General features: G+C 56.3%; 1 protein-coding gene across 1 annotated transcript in view; it reads right to left on the minus strand.

The window, feature by feature from the left end:
* Window positions 1-19,348, minus strand: part of LOC140399876 (E3 ubiquitin-protein ligase pellino homolog 1-like) — a 73,325-nt gene that overhangs the window by 32,610 nt on the left and 21,367 nt on the right. Inside the window, 4 exon segments of the mRNA XM_072489342.1 lie at window positions 4,331-4,528; window positions 4,688-4,789; window positions 7,026-7,155; window positions 12,631-12,777. Coding sequence (XP_072345443.1) covers window positions 4,331-4,528; window positions 4,688-4,789; window positions 7,026-7,155; window positions 12,631-12,777 — 577 coding nt within the window.

Consider the following 19,348-nt stretch of genomic DNA (forward strand, 5'->3'; position numbering starts at 1 on the left):
AAACGTATATGCCCCGAACTGGGATGATGCCAACTTTATGAGGCGAATGCTAGGACGCATCCCGGACCTAGAGACGGGAAAGCTGATAATGGGGGGAGACTTTAACACGGTGTTGGAACCAAGGCTGGATAGGTCGAAGTCCAGGACTGGTAGGAGGCCGGCAGCAGCCAAGGTGCTTAAGGATTTTATGGAGCAGATGGGAGGTGTGGACCCGTGGAGATTCAGTAGACCGAGGAGTAAGGAGTTCTCGTTTTTCTCCTATGTCCATAAAGTCTATTCGCGCATAGACCTTTTTGTGTTGGGTAGGGCATTGATCCCGAAGGTGAGGGGAACGGAATATACGGCTATAGCCATTTCGGATCATGCCCCACACTGGGTAGACTTGGAGATAGGGGAGGAAACAGGAGGGCGCCCACCCTGGAGAATGGACATGGGACTAATGGCGGATGAAGGGGTGTGCCTAAGGGTGAGGGGATGCATTGAAAAGTACTTGGAACTCAATGACAATGGGGAGGTTCAGGTGGGAGTGGTCTGGGAGGCGTTGAAGGCGGTGGTTAGGGGGGAGCTGATATCAATAAGGGCACATAAAGGGAAGCAGGAGAGTAAGGAACGGGAGCGGTTGCTGCAAGAACTTTTGAGGGTGGACAGACAATATGCGGAAGCACCGGAGGAGGGACTGTACAGGGAAAGGCAAAGGCTACATGTAGAATTTGACTTGCTGACTACGGGCACTGCAGAGGCACAATGGAGGAAGGCGCAGGGTGTACAGTATGAATATGGGGAGAAGGCGAGCAGATTGCTGGCACACCAATTGAGGAAAAGGGGAGCAGCGAGGGAAATAGGGGGAGTGAGGGATGAGGAAGGAGAGATGGAGCGGGGAGCGGAGAGAGTGAATGGAGTGTTCAAGACATTTTATAAAAAACTGTATGAAGCTCAACCCCCGGATGGGAGGGAGAGAATGATGGAGTTTTTGGATCGGCTGGAAATTCCCAAGGTGGAAGAGCAGGAAAGGGTGGGACTGGGAGCACAGATCACGGTAGAAGAAGTGGTGAAAGGAATTAGGAACATGCAGACGGGAAAGGCCCCGGGACCGGACGGATTCCCAGTTGAATTTTACAGAAAGTATTTGGACTTGCTCGCCCCGGTACTGACGAGGACCTTTAATGAGGCAAAGGAAAGGGGACAACTGCCCCCGACTATGTCTGAAGCAACGATATCACTTCTCTTAAAGAAGGAAAAGGATCCGCTACAATGCGGGTCCTACAGACCAATTTCCCTCCTAAATGTGGATGCCAAGGTCCTGGCCAAGGTAATGGCAATGAGAATAGAGGAATGTGTCCCGGGGGTGGTTCACGAGGACCAAACTGGGTTTGTGAAGGGGAGACAGCTGAACACGAATATACGGAGGCTGTTAGGGGTAATGATGATGGCCCCACCAGAGGGTGAAACGGAGATAGTAGTGGCGATGGATGCCGAGAACGCATTTGATAGAGTGGAATGGGATTATCTGTGGGAGGTGTTGAGGAGATTTGGTTTTGGAGAGGGGTATGTTAGATGGGTGCAGCTGTTGTATAGGGCCCCAGTGGCGAGTGTGGTCACGAATGGACGGGGATCGGCATATTTTCGGCTCCATAGAGGGACAAGGCAGGGATGTCCTCTGTCCCCATTACTGTTTGCACTGGCGATTGAGCCCCTGGCGATAGCGCTGAGAGGTTCCAAGAGATGGAGGGGAATACTTAGGGGAGGAGAAGAACACCGGGTATCTTTATATGCGGATGATCTGCTACTATATGTGGCGGATCCGGCGGAGGGGATGCCAGAAATAATGCGGATACTTGGGGAGTTTGGGGATTTTTCAGGGTATAAATTGAACATGGGGAAGAGTGAGCTGTTTGTGGTGCATCCTGGGGAGCAGAGTAGAGAAATAGAGGACCTACCGTTGAGGAAGGTAACAAGAGACTTTCGTTACCTGGGGATCCAGATAGCTAAGGATTGGGGCACATTGCACAGGCTAAATTTAACGCGGTTGGTGGAACAGATGGAGGAAGATTTCAAGAGATGGGATATGGTAGCACTGTCAATGGCAGGGAGGGTGCAGGCGGTTAAGATGGTGGTCCTCCCGAGATTCCTCTTTGTGTTTCAGTGCCTCCCGGTGGTGATCACGAAGGCTTTTTTTAAAAGGATAGAAAATAGCATCATGGGTTTTGTTTGGGCCGGGAAGACTCCGAGAGTGAGGAAGGGATTCTTACAGCGTAGTAGGGATAGGCGGGGGCTGGCATTACCGAGCCTAAGTGAGTATTATTGGGCCGCTAATATTTCAATGGTGAGTAAGTGGATGGGAGAGGAGGAAGGAGCGGCGTGGAAGAGATTAGAGAGGGCGTCCTGTAGGGGGACTAGCCTACAGGCTATGGTGACAGCCCCATTGCCGTTCTCACCGAGGAACTACACCACAAGCCCAGTGGTGGTGGCTACACTGAAGATTTGGGGACAGTGGAGACGACATAGGGGAAAGACCGGAGCATTGGGGGGGTCCCCGATAAGAAACAACCATAGGTTTGCCCCGGGGGGAATGGATGGGGGATATGGAATGTGGCAAAGAGCAGGAATAACGCAACTGAAAGATCTATTTGTGGACGGGAAGTTCGCGAGTCTGGGAGCGCTGACCGAGAAATATGGGTTGCCCCAAGGGAATGCATTCAGGTATATGCAATTGAGGGCTTTTGCGAGGCAACAGGTGAGGGAATTCCCGCAGCTCCCGACACAAGAGGTGCAGGACAGAGTGATCTCAAAGACATGGGTGGGGGATGGTAAGGTGTCAGATATATATAGGGAAATGAGGGACGAAGGGGAGACTATGGTGGACGAACTAAAAGGGAAATGGGAAGAAGAGCTAGGGGAGGAGATCGAGGAGGGGCTGTGGGCAGATGCCCTAAGCAGGGTAAACTCGTCGTCCTCGTGTGCCAGGCTAAGCCTGATTCAGTTTAAGGTATTACACAGGGCACATATGACTGTAGCACGGCTCAGTAAATTTTTTGGGGTGGAGGATAGGTGTGCGAGGTGCTCGAGAAGTCCAGCGAATCATACCCATATGTTTTGGTCATGCCCGGCACTACAGGGGTTTTGGATGGGGGTGACAAAGGTGCTTTCGAAAGTAGTAGGAGTCCGGGTCGAACCAAGCTGGGGGTTGGCTATATTTGGGGTTGCACAAGAGCCGGGAGTGCAGGAGGCGAGAGAGGCCGATGTTTTGGCCTTTGCGTCCCTAGTAGCCCGGCGCAGGATATTGCTAATGTGGAAAGAAGCCAAGCCCCCGGGGGTGGAGACCTGGATAAATGATATGGCGGGGTTCATAAAGCTAGAGCGGATTAAGTTCGTCCTAAGGGGGTCGGCTCAAGGGTTTACTAGGCGGTGGCAACCGTTCGTCGAATATCTTGCGGAAAGATAGATGGGGGAAAAAAGAAGGCAGCAGCAGCAGCCCAGGACTTGGGGGGGTGGGTGGGGGGGGGGGGGGAGGGGGGAGGGATGGGGGGGGAGGGGGGAGGGATGGGGGGGGGAGGGATGGGGGGGGAGGGGGAGGGATGGGGGGGGAGGGGGGAGGGATGGGGGGGGGGAGGGATGGGGGGGGGAGGGATGGGGGGGGAGGGGGGAGGGATGGGGGGGGAGGGATGGGGGGGGAGGGGGGAGGGATGGGGGGGGGAGGGATGGGGGTGGGGGTGGGTGGGGGGGGTATAGCCTGTGACAAGGCAGTTGCCAATTAGGGCTAGTTTTCATTTTTGTTATTTAATATTTATTTATTTGTTGTTTTTTGTTTATATAAAAAAGGTCATTATTATCTGTATTGTTATAATATTGTGTAAAGGATGCACAATGTACTGTGTTGGTTGACCAAAAATTTTCAATAAAATATTTATTAAAAAAAAAAGATGCCCCTTAAATGTCCCTATCGTCCCTGCTTCCACCACCTCCTCCGGTAGCGAGTTCCAGGCACCCACTACCCTCTGTGTAAAAAAACCTACCTCGTACATCTCCTCTTGCCCCTCGCACCTTAAACCTATGCCCCCTAGTAATTGACCCCTCTACCCTGGGGAAAAGCCTCTGACTATCCACTCTGTCTCTGCCCCTCGTAATCTTGTAGACCTCACATTACCACAGGGCCCCACATTACAACCGTCAATATAAACCACACCCTTGGGGAGATTCTGAGGGGGCGCAGGAGGTCCGGGGGGAAGGGGGAGGTCCTGAGGGGGTCCGGGGGAAAGGGGGACATCCTGAGGGGGCGGGAGGAGGGGACGGGGAAAGGAGGGGGGTTCCCCGCCGCGAGGCTGTCACTTACACCGAGGAAGATGTTCTTCGACGAGTCGAATCCAGCCGCGTAGATTCGGGCCATGTGGGGCGGGCGGCGCTCGCAGGTGATACGGCAGGCGAACCGCGAGATGGTGCTCTGCGTGGACAGCGGGTCGCTGACGCCGGGGCTGCTGGGAGCTGTGTCGCTCACCACGAAGTCGATCAGGGTCTCCGTCGAGCGGCCGATCTGCAGTGGGGGGGGGGGCGGGGGGGGGGGGGGGGGGGTGGAGACAAGAGGAGACGGAGACGGGCAGCTCGGTGGGGCCGGACACACACAACTACCCCGCTGGCCCCGGAACCCCCCCCCCCACCCTCTCTCTCACACACACGCACACGCACACGGTACCTGGAACATGTCGGTGCTGCCGTCGTGACTGTACTCCACAATGACGGACTGACTCCGGGACAGGGTGTACGACACGCTGTGCTGGCCCAGCTTACTCACAGCCTGCAAGCAGAACCCACCGTCAGCTCCAAACCAGCCACGTACACAGCCCCATCATCCCACCCGATCACAGAGCCGAGGGAGCGCCGCACTGTCAGAGGGTCAGTGCCGAGGGAGTGCCGCACTGTCAGAGGGTCAGTACTGAGGGAGTGCCGCACTGTCAGAGTGTCAGTGCTGAGGGAGCGCCGCACTGTCAGAGGGTCAGTACTGAGGGAGCGCCGCACTGTCAGAGAGTCAGTACTGAGGGAGTGCCGCACTGTCAGAGGGTCAGTACTGAGGGAGTGTCGCACTGTCAGAGGGTCAGTACTGAGGGAGTGCCGCACTGTCAGAGGGTCAGTACTGAGGGAGTGCCGCACTGTCAGAGGGTCAGTACTGAGGGAGTGCCGCACTGTCAGAGGGTCAGTACTGAGGGAGTGCCGCACTGTCAGAGGGTCAGTACTGAGGGAGTGCTGCACTGTCAGAGGGTCAGTACTGAGGGAGCGCCGCACTGTCAGAGGGTCAGTACTGAGGGAGCGCCGCACAGTCAGAGGGTCAGTACTGAGGGAGTGCCGCACTGTCAGAGGGTCAGTACTGAGGGAGTGCCGCACTGTCAGAGGGTCAGTACTGAGGGAGTGCCGCACTGTCAGAGGGTCAGTACTGAGGGAGCGCCGCACTGTCAGAGGGTCAGTACTGAGGGAGTGCCGCACTGTCAGAGGGTCAGTACTAAGGGAGTGCTGCACTGTCAGAGGGTCAGTACTGAGGGAGTGCCGCACTGTCAGAGGTTCAGTACTGAGGGAGCGCCGCACTGTCAGAGGGTCAGTACTGAGGGAGTGCTGCACTGTCAGAGGGTCAGTACTGAGGGAGCGCTGCACTGTCAGAGGGTCAGTACTGAGGGAGTGCTGCACTGTCAGAGGGTCAGTACTGAGGGAGCACCGCACTGTCAGAGGGTCAGTACTGAGGGAGTGCTGCACTGTCAGAGGGTCAGTACTGAGGGAGCGCCGCACTGTCAGAGGGCCAGTACTGAGGGAGTGCCGCACTGTCAGAGGGTCAGTACTGAGGGAGCGCCGCACTGTCAGAGGGTCAGTATTGAGGGAGGGCCGCACTGTCAGAGGGTCAGTGCTGAGGGAGCGGCGCACTGTCAGAGGGTCAGTACTGAGGGAGTGCCGCACTGTCAGAGGGTCAGTACTGAGGAATGCTGCACTGTCAGAGGGTCAGTACTGAGGGCGCGCCGCACTGTCAGAGGGTCAGTACTGAGGGGGCGCCGCACTGTCAGAGGGTCAGTACTGAGGGAGCGCCGCACTGTCAGAGGGTCAGTACTGAGGGAGCGCCGCACTGTCAGAGGGTCAGTACTGAGGGAGTGCTGCACTGTCAGAGGGTCAGTACTGAGGGAGTGCCGCACTGTAGGAGGGTCAGTACTGAGGGAGTGCCGCACTGTCAGAGGGTCAGTACTGAGGGAGAGCTGTACTGTCAGAGGGTCAGTACTGAGGGTGTGCTGCACTGTCAGAGGTTCAGTACTGAGGGAGTGCGGCACGGTCAGAGGGTCAGTACTGAGGGAGTGCGGCACTGTCAGAGGGTCAGTACTGAGGGAGCGCCGCACCGTCAGAGGGTTCGTACTGAGGGAGCGCCGCACTGTGGGAGGGTCAGTACTGAGGGAGTGCCGCACTGTCAGAGGGTCAGTACTGAGGGAGAGCTGCCCTGTCAGAGGGTCAGTACTGAGGGAGTGCGGCACTGTCAGAGGGTCAGTACTGAGGGAGTGCCGCACTGTCAGAGGGTCAGTACTGAGGGAGTGCTGCACTGTCAGAGGGTCAGTACTGAGGGAGTGCCGCACTGTCAGAGGGTCAGTACTGAGGGAGTGCCGCACTGTCAGAGGGTCAGTACTGAGGGAGTGCTGCACTGTCAGAGGGTCAGTACTGAGGGAGTGCCGCACTGTCAGAGGGACAGTACTGAGGGAGCGCCGCACTGTCAGAGGTGGGGGGGAGAGGGGCCGAAGAGATGGGGGGAGAGGAGCCGGAGATATGGGGGGAGAGGAGCCGGAGAGATGGGGGGAGAGGAGCCGGAGAGATGGGGGGAGAGGAGGGGAGAGATGGGGGGAGAGGAGGGGGAGAGATGGGGGGAGAGGAGGGGGAGAGATGGGGGGAGAGGAGCCGGAGAGATGGGGGGAGAGGTGGGGGAGAGGAGCCGGAGAGATGGGGGGAGAGGAGCCGGAGAGATGGGGGGAGAGGGAGAGATGGGGAGGTTATGAATCGCTGGGGGAGGTTACCTTTGAGGCCAGTGGTGTGGACGTAATATGGACAACATGTGGTTTAACACCATTGGCACTGCCCCTCTTGTACAGCGCCAAGCGACTCCTCCGCCTCCCTCTGTCCCCATTGGCCAGCACCCCGTTGTAACTAGAGTGAGAAAGAATGAGATCAGTTAGTCAGGAACGGCGGCGTCTGATGTGCCATCTACCATCAATGCCCACAGCACAGCGTGACGACAGGATTGTCAAGGGAGGTGATTCCATTGAGTTTGTGTGGAGGGTGAGGGGGAACGGGAGCTCGGGGACCGTCAAATAGACAGTGACTCACAAACCCACTGGGGGATTCAGGAGAAACATCTTTACCCAGAGAGAGGGGAGAATGTGGGACTCGCTCCCACAGGGAGTGGGGAGAATGTGGGACTCGCTCCCACGGGGAGTGGGGGAGAATGTGGGACTCGCTCCCACAGGGAGTGGGGGAGAATGTGGGACTCGCTCCCACGGGGAGTGGGGGAGAATGTGGGACTCGCTCCCACGGGGAGTGGGGAGAATGTGGGACTCGCTCCCACGGGGAGTGGGGAGAATGTGGGACTCGCTCCCACGGGGAGTGTGGAGAATGTGGGACTCGCTCCCACGGGGAGTGGGGGAGATTGTGGGACTCGCTCCCACAGGGAGTGGGGAGAATGTGGGACTCGCTCCCACGGGGAGTGGGGAGAATGTGGGACTCGCTCCCCACGGGGAGTGGGGAGAATGTGGGACTCGCTCCCACGGGGAGTGGGGGGAATGTGGGACTCGCTCCCACAGGGAGTGGGGAGAATGTGGGACTCGCTCCCCACGGGGAGTGGGGGAGATTGTGGGACTCGCTCCCACAGGGAGTGGGGGAGAATGTGGGACTCGCTCCCACGGGGAGTGGGGAGAATGTGGGACTCGCTCCAACAGGGAGTGGGGGGAATGTGGGACTCGCTCCCACGGGGAGTGGGGGAGATTGTGGGACTCGCTCCCACGGGGAGTGGGGAGAATGTGGGACTCGCTCCCACGGGTAGTGGGGGGAATGTGGGACTCGCTCCCACGGGGAGTGGGGAGAATGTGGGACTCGCTCCCACGGGGAGTGGGGAGAATGTGGGACTCGCTCCCACGGGGAGTGGGGGGAATGTGGGACTCGCTCCCACAGGGAGTGGGGAGAATGTGGGACTCGCTCCCCACGGGGAGTGGGGGAGATTGTGGGACTCGCTCCCACAGGGAGTGGGGAGAATGTGGGACTCGCTCCCACGGGGAGTGGGGAGAATGTGGGACTCGCTCCAACAGGGAGTGGGGGGAATGTGGGACTCGCTCCCACGGGGAGTGGGGGAGATTGTGGGACTCGCTCCCACGGGGAGTGGGGAGAATGTGGAACTCGCTCCCACGGGGAGTGGGGGGAATGTGGGACTCGCTCCCACGGGGAGTGGGGAGAATGTGGGACTCGCTCCCACGGGGAGTGGGGAGAATGTGGGACTCGCTCCCGCGGGGAGTGGGGAGAATGTGGGACTCGCTCCCGCGGGGAGTGGGGAGAATGTGGGACTCGCTCCCACGGGGAGTGGGGAGAATGCGGGACTCGCTCCCACGGGGAGTGGGGAGAATGTGGGACTCGCTCCCACGGGGAGCGGGGAGAATGTGGGACTCGCTCCCACGGGGAGCGGGGAGAATGTGGGACTCGCTCCCACGGGGAGCGGGGAGAATGTGGGACTCGCTCCCACGGGGAGCGGGGAGAATGTGGGACTCGCTCCCACGGGGAGTGGGGAGAATGTGGGACTCGCTCCCACGGGGAGTGGGGAGAATGTGGGACTCGCTCCCACAACGAGATTGTTCAGGCGAGAAAGTCAGAAACATCTCTTTGCAATAGGGGTGGATGTATGGACCTCCAGGCCCATTCAACCGCTTCCTCGAGCCTGTTACACAGGAACAGGAGGAGGCCCATTCAGCCCCCTCCTCGAGCCTGTTACACAGGAACAGGAGGAGGCCCATTCAGCCCCCTCCTCCTTGAGCCTGTTACACAGGAACAGGAGGAGGCCAATTCAGCCCCCTCCTCAAGCCTGTTACACAGGAACAGGAGGAGGCCCATTCAGCCCCCTCCTCGAGCCTGTTACACAGGAACAGGAGGAGTCCCATTCAGCCTCCTCCTCGAGCCTGTTACACATGAACAGGAGGAGGCCCATTCAGCCCCCTCCTCGAGCCTGTTATTCAGGAACAGGAGGAGGTCCATTCAGCCCCCTCCTCCTCGAGCCTGTTACACAGGAACAGGCGGAGACCCATTCAGCCCCCTGCTCGAGCCTGTTACACAGGAACAGGAGACCCATTCAGCCCCCAACTTGAGCCTGTTACACAGGAACAGGAGGAGGCCAATTTAACCCCCTCCTCCTCGAGCCTGTTAAACAGTAACAGGAGGAGGCCCATTCAGCACCCTTCTCGAGCCTGTTACACAGGAACAGGAGGAGGCCCATTCAGCCCCCTACTCGAGCCTGTTACACGGTAACAGGAGGAGGCCCATTCAACCCCCTCCTCCTCGAGCCTGTTACACAGGAACAGGAGGAGGTCCATTCAGCCCTCTCCTCAAGTCTGTTACACAGGAACAGGAGGAGGCCCATTCAGCCCCCGCCTCGAGCCTGTTACACAGGAACAGGTGGAGTCCCATTCCGCCTGCTCCTCGAGCCTGTTACACAGGAACAGGAGGAGGCCCATTCAGCCGCCTCCTTGAGCCTGTTACACAGGAACAGGAGCAGGCACATTCAGCCCCCTCCTCAAGCCTGTTACACAGGAACAGGAGGAGGCCCATTCAACCCCCTCCTCCTCGAGCCTGTTACACAGGAACATGAGGAGGTCCATTCAGCCCCCTCCTCGAGCCTGTTACACAGGAACAGAGGAGGCCCATTCAGCCCCTTCCTCGAGCCTGTTACACAGGAAGAGGAGGAGGCCCATTCAGCCCCCTCAAGCCTGTTACACAGGAACAGGAGGAGGCCCATTCAGACCCCTCCTCAAGCCTGTTTCACAGGAACAGGAGGAGGCCCATTCAGCCCTCTCCTCCTTGAACCTGTTACACAGGAACAGGAGGAGGCCCATTCAGCCCCCTCCTCAAGCCTGTTACACAGGAACAGGTGGAGGCCCATTCAGCCCCCTCCTCGAGCCTGTTACACAGGAACAGGCGGAGGCCCATTCAGCCCTCTCCTCGAGCCTGTTACACAGGAACAGGAGGAGGCCCATTCAGCCCCCTCCTCGAGCCTGTTACACAGGAACAGGAGGAGGCCCATTCAGCCCCCTCCTCCTTGAGCCTGTTACACAGGAACAGGAGGAGGCCAATTCAGCCCCCTCCTCAAGCCTGTTACACAGGAACAGGAGGAGGCCCATTCAGCCGCCTCCTTGAGCCTGTTACACAGGAACAGGAGGAGGCCCATTCAGCCCCCTCCTCGAGCCTGTTACGCAGGAACAGGAGGAGGCCCATTCAGCCCCCTCCTCGAGCCTGTTATTCAGGAACAGGAGGAGGTCCATTCAGCCCCCTCCTCCTCGAGCCTGTTACACAGGAACAGGCGGAGACCCATTCAGCCCCCTGCTCGAGCCTGTTACAGAGGAACAGGAGGAGGGCCATTCAGCCATCTCCTGAGCCTGTTACACAGGAACAGGAGACCCATTCAGCCCCCAACTAGAGCCTGTTACACAGGAACAGGAGGAGGCCAATTTAACCCCCTCCTCCTCGAGCCTGTTAAACAGTAACAGGAGGAGGCCCATTCAGCCCCCTTCTCGAGCCTGTTACACAGGAACAGGAGGAGGCCCATTCAGCCCCCTACTCGAGCCTGTTACACGGTAACAGGAGGAGGCCCATTCAACCCCCTCCTCCTCGAGCCTGTTACACAGGAACAGGAGGAGGTCCATTCAGCCCTCTCCTCAAGTCTGTTACACAGGAACAGGAGGAGGCCCATTCAGCCCCCGCCTCGAGCCTGTTACACAGGAACAGGTGGAGTCCCATTCCGCCTGCTCCTCGAGCCTGTTACACAGGAACAGGAGGAGGCCCATTCAGCCGCCTCCTTGAGCCTGTTACACAGGAACAGGAGCAGGCACATTCAGCCCCCTCCTCAAGCCTGTTACACAGGAACAGGAGGAGGCCCATTCAACCCCCTCCTCCTCGAGCCTGTTACACAGGAACATGAGGAGGTCCATTCAGCCCCCTCCTCGAGCCTGTTACACAGGAACAGAGGAGGCCCATTCAGCCCCTTCCTCGAGCCTGTTACACAGGAAGAGGAGGAGGCCCATTCAGCCCCCTCAAGCCTGTTACACAGGAACAGGAGGAGGCCCATTCAGACCCCTCCTCAAGCCTGTTTCACAGGAACAGGAGGAGGCCCATTCAGCCCTCTCCTCCTTGAACCTGTTACACAGGAACAGGAGGAGGCCCATTCAGCCCCCTCCTCAAGCCTGTTACACAGGAACAGGTGGAGGCCCATTCAGCCCCCTCCTCGAGCCTGTTACACAGGAACAGGCGGAGGCCCATTCAGACCTCTCCTCGAGCCTGTTACACAGGAACAGGAGGAGGCCCATTCAGCCCCCTCCTCGAGCCTGTTACACAGGAACAGGAGGAGGCCCATTCAGCCCCTTCCTCGAGCCTGTTACGCAGGAACAGGAGGAGGCCCATTCAGCCCCCTCCTCGAGCCTGTTACACAGGAACAGGAGGAGGCCCATTCTGCCTCTTCCTCGAGCCTGTTACACAGGAACAGGAGGAGGCCCATTCAGCCCCCTCCTCGAGATCGTTACACAGGAACAGGAGGAGGCCCATTCAGACCCCTCCTCAAGCCTGTTTCACAGGAACAGGAGGAGGCCCATTCAGCCCTCTCCTCCTTGAACCTGTTACACAGGAACAGGAGGAGGCCCATTCAGCCCCCTCCTCAAGCCTGTTGCACAGGAACAGGTGGAGGCCCATTCAGCCCCCTCCTCGAGCCTGTTACACAGGAACAGGCAGAGGCCCATTCAGCCCTCTCCTCCTCGAACATGTTACACAGGAACAGGAGGCCCATTCAGCCCCCTCCTCCAGCCTGTTACACAGGAACAGGAGGAGGCCCATTCAGCCCCCTCCTCGAGCCTGTTACGCAGGAACAGGAGGAGGCCCATTCAGCCCCCTCCTCGAGCCTGTTACACAGGAACAGGAGGAGGTCCATTCAGCCTCCTCCTCGAGCCTGTTACACAGGAACAGGAGGAGGCCCATTCAGCCCCCTCCTCGAGCCTGTTACACAGGAACAGGAGGAGGCCCATTCAGCCCCCTCCTCGAGCCTGTTACGCAGGAACAGGTGGAGGCCCATTCTGGCCCCCCTCCTCGAGCCTGTTGCACTGTAACAGGAGGAGGCCCATTCAGCCCCCTCCTCGAGCCAGTTACACAGGAACAGGAGGAGGCCCATTCAGCCCCCTCCTCGAGCCTGTTACACAGGAACAGGAGGAAGCCCATTCAGCCCCCTCCTCGAGCCTGTTACACAGGAACAGGAGGAGGTCCATTCAGCCCCCTCCTCGAGCCTGTTACACAGGAACAGAGGAGGCCCATTCAGCCCCCTCCTCGAAGGTGAGGGACAAAATGGGGGAGCGATGGGCTTAACAATCCATGAGTGGGGAATCTTACCCTAAGACAATGAATTCTCCATATTTGACGATGTCTTTATCTGTGAGGGAGGGCTGGTTGCCGTTGGTTACGAGAGGGAGCTCCAGCGATCGGTGTAAATCCAATGCCCCCGGAGTCACTGCATCACTGCACCCCTGTAACACCATTCTACAAAAACAAACAGACTGTGTCACCTGCACAATGCATCAACAACGCATCCACCACCTGGCAGACTCCGAGTGGCAGACAACCCTCCCCAAGGAACACAGACTCATCAGGGCGAAGATGTTCACCTGCAATCGTGCAAGCACTTCTATTTACGTATCTGCATGTCACACGCCCAGGACAGGTACAGCACGGGGTTAGATACAGAGTGAAGCTCCCTCTAAACTGTCCCCCAACAAACACTCCCAGGACAGGTAGAGTACGGGGTTAGATACAGAGTAAAACTCCCTCTACACTGTCCCCATCAAACACTCCCAGGACAGGTACAGCACGGGGTTAGATACAGAGTAAAGCTCCCTCTACACTGTCCCCATCAAGCACTCCCAGGACTGGTACAGCACGGGGTTAGATACAGAGTAAAGCTCCCTCTACACTGTCCCCATCAAACACGCCCAGGACAGGTACAGCACGGGGTTAGATACAGAGTAAAGCTCCCGCTACACTGTCCCCATCAAACACGCCCAGGACAGGTACAGCACGGGGTTAGATACAGAGTAAAGCTCCCTCTACACTGTCCCCACCAAACACTCCCAGGACAGGTACAGCACAGGGTTAGATACAGAGTAAAGCTTCCTCTACACTGTCCCCATCAAACACTCCCAGGACAGATACAGCACGGGATTGATACAGAGTAAAGCTCCCTCTACACTGTCCCCATCAAACACTCCCAGGACAGGTACAGCACGGGGTTAGATACAGAGTAAAGCTCCCTCTGCACTGTCCCCATCAAACACTCCAAGGACAGGTACAGCACGGGGTTAGATACAGAGTAAAGCTCCCTCTCCACTGTCCCCATCAAACACTCCCAGGACAGGTACAGCACGGGGTTAGATACAGAGTAAAGCTCCCTCTCCACTGTCCCCATCAAACACTCCCAGGACAGGTACAGCACGGTGTTAGATACAGAGTAAAGCTCCCTCTACACTGACCCCATCAAACACTCCCAGGACAGGTACAGCACGGGGTTAGATACAGAGTAAAACTCCCTCTACACTGTCCCCATCAAACACTCCCAGGACAGGTACAGCACGGGGTTAGATACAGAGTAAAGCTTCCTCTACACTGTCCCCATCAAACACTCCCAGGACAGGTACAGCACGGGGTTAGATACAGAGTAAAGCTCCCTCTACACTGTCCACATCAAACACTCCCAGGACAGGTACAGCACGGGGTTAGATACAGAGTAAAGCTCCCTCTACACTGTCCTCATCAAACACTCCCAGGACAGGTACAGCACGGGGTTTGATACAGAGTAAAGCTTCCTCTACACTGTCCCCATCAAACACTCGCAGGACAGGTACAGCACAGGGTTAGATACAGAGTAAAGCTCCCTCTACACTGTCCCCATCAAGCACTCCCAGGACAGGTACAGCACGGGGTTAGATACAGATTAAAGCTCCCTCTACACTGTCCCCATCCAACACTCCCAGGACAGGTACAGCACGGGGTTAGATACAGAGTAAAGCTCCCTCTACACTGTCCCCATCAAACACTCCCAGGACAGGTACAGCACGGGGTTAGATACAGAGTGAAGCTCCCTCTACACTGTCCCCCAACAAACACTCCCAGGACAGGTAGAGCACGGGGTTCGATACAGAGTAAAACTCCCTCGACACTGTCCCCATCAAACACTCCCAGGACAGGTACAGCACGGGGTTAGATACAGAGTAAAGCTCCCGCTACACTGTCCCCATCAAAAACTCCCAGGACAGGTACAGCACGGGGTTAGATACAGAGTAAAGCTCCCGCTACACTGTTCCCATCAAACACGCCCAGGACAGGTACAGCACGGGGTTAGATACAGAGTAAAGCTCCCTCTACACTGTCCCCACCAAACACTCCCAGGACAGGTACAGCACGGGGTTAGATACAGAGTAAAGCTTCCTCTACACTGTCCCCATCAAACACTCCCAGGACAGATACAGCACGGGATTGATACAGAGTAAAGCTCCCTCTACACTGTCGCCATCAAACACTCCCAGGACAGGTACAGCACGGGGTTAGATACAGAGTAAAGCTCTCTCGACACTGTCCCCATCAAACACTCCCATGACAGGTCCAGCACGGGGTCAGATACAGAGTAAATCTCCCGCTACACTGTCCCCATCAAACACTCCCAGGACAGGTACAGCACGGGGTTAGATACAGAGTGAAGCTCCCTCGACACTGTCCCCGTCAAACACTCCCAGGACAGGTACAGCACGGGGTTATATACAGAGTAAAGCTGCCTCTACACTGTCCCCATCAAACACTCCCAGGACAGGTACAGCACGGGGTTAGATACAGAGTAAAGCTCCCTCTACACCGTCCCCATCAAACACTCCCTGGACAGGTCCAGCACGGGGTTAGATACAGAGTAAATCTCCCTCTACATTGTCCCCATCAAACACTCCCAGGACAGGTCCAGCACGGGGTTAGATACAGAGTAAAGCTCCCTCGACGCTGTCCCCATCAAACACTCCCAGGACAGGTACAGCACGGGGTTAGATACAGAGTAAAGCTCCCTCGACGCTGCCCCCATCAAACACTCCCAGGACAGGTACAGCACGGAGTTAGATACAGAGTAAAGCTCCCTCTACACTGTCCCCATCAGACACTCCCAGGACAGATACAGCACGGGATTGATACAGAGTAAAGCTCCCTCTACACTGTCCCCACCAAACACTCCCAGGACAGGTACAGCACGGGGTTAGATACAGAGTAAAGCTTCCTTTACACTGTCCCCATCAAACACTCCCAGGACAGATACAGCACGGGATTGATACAGAGTAAAGCTCCCTCTACACTGTCCCCATCAAACACTCCCAGGACAGGTACAGCACGGGGTTAGATACAGAGTAAAGCTCCCTCGACACTGTCCCCATCAAACACTCCCAGGACAGGTACAGCACGGGGTTAGATACAGAGTAAAGCTCCCTCTGCACCGTCTCCATCAAACACTCCCATGACAGGTCCAGCACGGGGTTAGATACAGAGTAAATCTCCCGCTACACTGTCCCCATCAAACACTCCCAGGACAGGTACAGCAAGGGGTTAGGTACAGAGTGAAGCTCCCTCGACACTGTCCCCGTCAAACACTCCCAGGACAGGTACAGCACGGGGTTAGATACAGAGTAAAGCTGCCTCTACACTGTCCCCATCAAACACTCCCAGGACAGGTACAGCACGGGGTTAGATACAGAGTAAATCTCCCTCTACATTGTCCCCATCAAACACTCCCAGGACAGGTCCAGCACGGGGTTAGATACAGAGTAAAGCTCCCTCGACGCTGTCCCCATCAAACACTCCCAGGACAGGTACAGCACGGAGTTAGATACAGAGTAAAGCTCCCTCTACACTGTCCCCATCAAACACTCCTAGGACAGGTACAGCACGGGGTTAGATACAGAGTAAAGCTTCCTCTACACTGTCCCCATCAAACACTCGCAGGACAGGTACAGCACAGGGTTAGATACAGAGTAAAGTTCCATCTACACTGTCCCCATCAAACACTCCCAGGACAGATACAGCACAGGGTTAGATACAGAGTGAAGCTCCCTCTACACTGTCCCCCATCAAACACTCCCAGGACAGGTACAGCACAGGGTTAGATACAGAGTAAAGCTCCCTCTACACTGTCCCCATCAAACACACCCAGGACAGGCACAGCACGGGGTTAGATACAGAGTAAAGCTCCCGCTACACTGTCCCCATCAAACACGCCCAGGACAGGTACAGCACGGGGTTAGATACAGAGTAAAGCTCCCTCTACACTGTCCCCATCAAACACTCCCAGGACAGGTACAGCACGGGGTTAGATACAGAGTAAAGCTCCATCTACACAGTCCCCATCAAACACTCCCAGGACAGGTACAGCACGGGGTTAGATACAGAGTAAAGCTCCCTCTACACTGTCCCCATCAAACACTCCCAGGACAGGTCCAGCACGGGGTTAGATACAGAGTAAAGCTCCCTCTACACTGTCCCCATCATAGACTCCTAGGACAGGTACAGCACGGGGTTAGATACAGATTAAAGCTCCCTATACACTGTCCCCATCAAACACTCCCAGGACAGATACAGCACGGGTTTGATACAGAGTAAAGCTCCCTCTACACTGTCCCCATCAAACACTCCCAGGACAGGTACAGCACGGGGTTAGATACAGAGTAAAGCTCCCTCTGCACCATCCCCATCAAACACTCCCATTACAGGTCCAGCACGGGGTTAGATACAGAGTAAATCTCCCGCTACACTGTCCCCATCAAACACTCCCAGGACAGGTACAGCAAGGGGTTAGATACAGAGTGAAGCTCCCTCGACACTGTCCCCGTCAAACACTCCCAGGACAGGTACAGCACGGGGTTAGATACAGAGTAAAGCTGCCTCTACACTGTCCCCATCAAACACTCCCAGGACAGGTACAGCACGGGGTTAGATACAGAGTAAAGCTCCCTCTACACCGTCCCCATCAAACACTCCCAGGACAGGTCCAGCACGGGGTTAGATACAGAGTAAATCTCCCTCTACATTGTCCCCATCAAACACTCCCAGGACAGGTCCAGCACGAGGTTAGGTACAGAGTAAATCTCCCTCGACGCTGTCCCCATCAAACATCCCAGGACAGGTACAGCACGGGGTTAGATACAGAGTAAAGCTCCCTCGACGCTGTCCCCATCAAACACTCCCAGGACAGGTACAGCACGGGGTTAGATACAGAGTAAAGCTTCCTCTACACTGTTCCCATCAAACACTCACAGGACAGGTACAGCACAGGGTTAGATACAGAGTAAAGTTCCATCTACACTGTCCCCATCAAACACTCCCAGGACAGGTACAGCACAGGATTAGATATAGAGTAAAGCTCCCTCTACACTATCCCCCATCAAACACTCCCAGGACAGGTACAGCACGGGGTTAGATACAGAGTAAAGCTCCCTCTCTCCTGTCCCCATCAAACACTCCCAGGACAGGTACAGCACGGGGTTAGATACAGAGTAAAGCTCCCTCTACACTGTCCCCATCAAACACTCCCAGGACAGGTACAGCACAGGATTAGATACAGAGTAAAGCTCCCTCTACACTGTCCCCATCAAACACTCCTAGGACATGTACAGCACGGGGTTAGATACAGAGTAAAGCTCCCTCTACACTGTCCCCATCAAACACTCCCAGGACAGGTACAGCACAGGATTAGATACAGAGTAAAGCTCCCTCTACACTGTCCCCATCAAACACTCCTAGGACAGGTACAGCACGGGGTTAGATACAGAGTAAAGCTCCCTCTACACTGTCCCCATCAAACACTCCCAGGACAGATACAGCAAGGGTTTGATACAGAGTAAAGCTCCCTCTGCACTGTCCCCATCAAACACTCCCAGGACAGGTACAGCACGGGGTTAGATACAGAGTAAAGCTCCCTCGACACTGTCCCCATCAAACACTCCCAGGACAGGTACAGCACGGGGATAGATACAGAGTAAAGCTCCCTCTACACCGTCCCCATCAAACACTCCCAGGACAGGTCCAGCACGGGGTTAGATACAGAGTAAATCTCCCTCTACGCTGTCCCCATCAAACACTCCCAGGACAGGTACAGCACGGGGTTAGATACAGAGTGAAGCTACCTCTACACTGTCCCCGTCAAACACTCACAGGACAGGTACAGCACGGGGTTAGATACAGTTTAAAGCTGCCTCTACACTGTCCCCATCAAACACTCCCAGGACAGGTACAGCACGGGGTTAGATACAGAGTAAAGCTCCCTCTACACTGTACTCATCAAACACTCCCAGGACAGGTACAGCACGGGGTTAGATACAGAGTAAAGCTCCCTCTACACTGTCCCCATCAAACACTCCCAGGACAGGTACAGCACGGGGTTAGATACAGAGTAAAGCTCCCTCGACACTGTCCCCATCAAACACTCCCAGGACAGGTACAGCACGGGGTTAGATACAGAGAAAAGCTCCCTCTACACTGTCCCCATCAAACACTCCCAGGACAGGTACAGCACGGGGTTAGATACAGAGTAAAGCTCCCTCTCTCCTGTCCCCATCAAACAACACTCCCAGGACAGGTACAGCACGGGGTTAGATACAGAGTAAAGCTCCCTCTACACTGTCCCAATCAAACACTCCCAGGACAGGTACAGCACAGGGGTAGATACAGAGTAAAGCTCCCTCTACACTGTCCCCATCAAACACTCCCAGGACAGGTACAGCACGGGGTTAGATACAGAGTAAAGCTCCCTCTACACTGTCCCCATCAAACACTCCCAGGACAGGTACAGCACGGGGTTAGATACAGAGTGAAGTTCCCTCTACACTGTCCCCCATCAAACACTCCCAGGACAGGTAAAGCACGGGGTTAGATACAGAGTAAAACTCCCTCTACACTGTCCCCATCAAACAATCCCAGGACAGGTACAGCACGGGGTTAGATACAGAGTAAAGCTCCCGCTACACTGTCCCCATCAAACACGCCCAGGACAGGTACAGCACGGGGTTAGATACAGAGTAAAGCTCCCTCTACA

Source organism: Scyliorhinus torazame, chromosome 24, assembly GCF_047496885.1.
Source record: "Scyliorhinus torazame isolate Kashiwa2021f chromosome 24, sScyTor2.1, whole genome shotgun sequence".
NCBI classification, from domain to species: domain Eukaryota; kingdom Metazoa; phylum Chordata; class Chondrichthyes; order Carcharhiniformes; family Scyliorhinidae; genus Scyliorhinus; species Scyliorhinus torazame.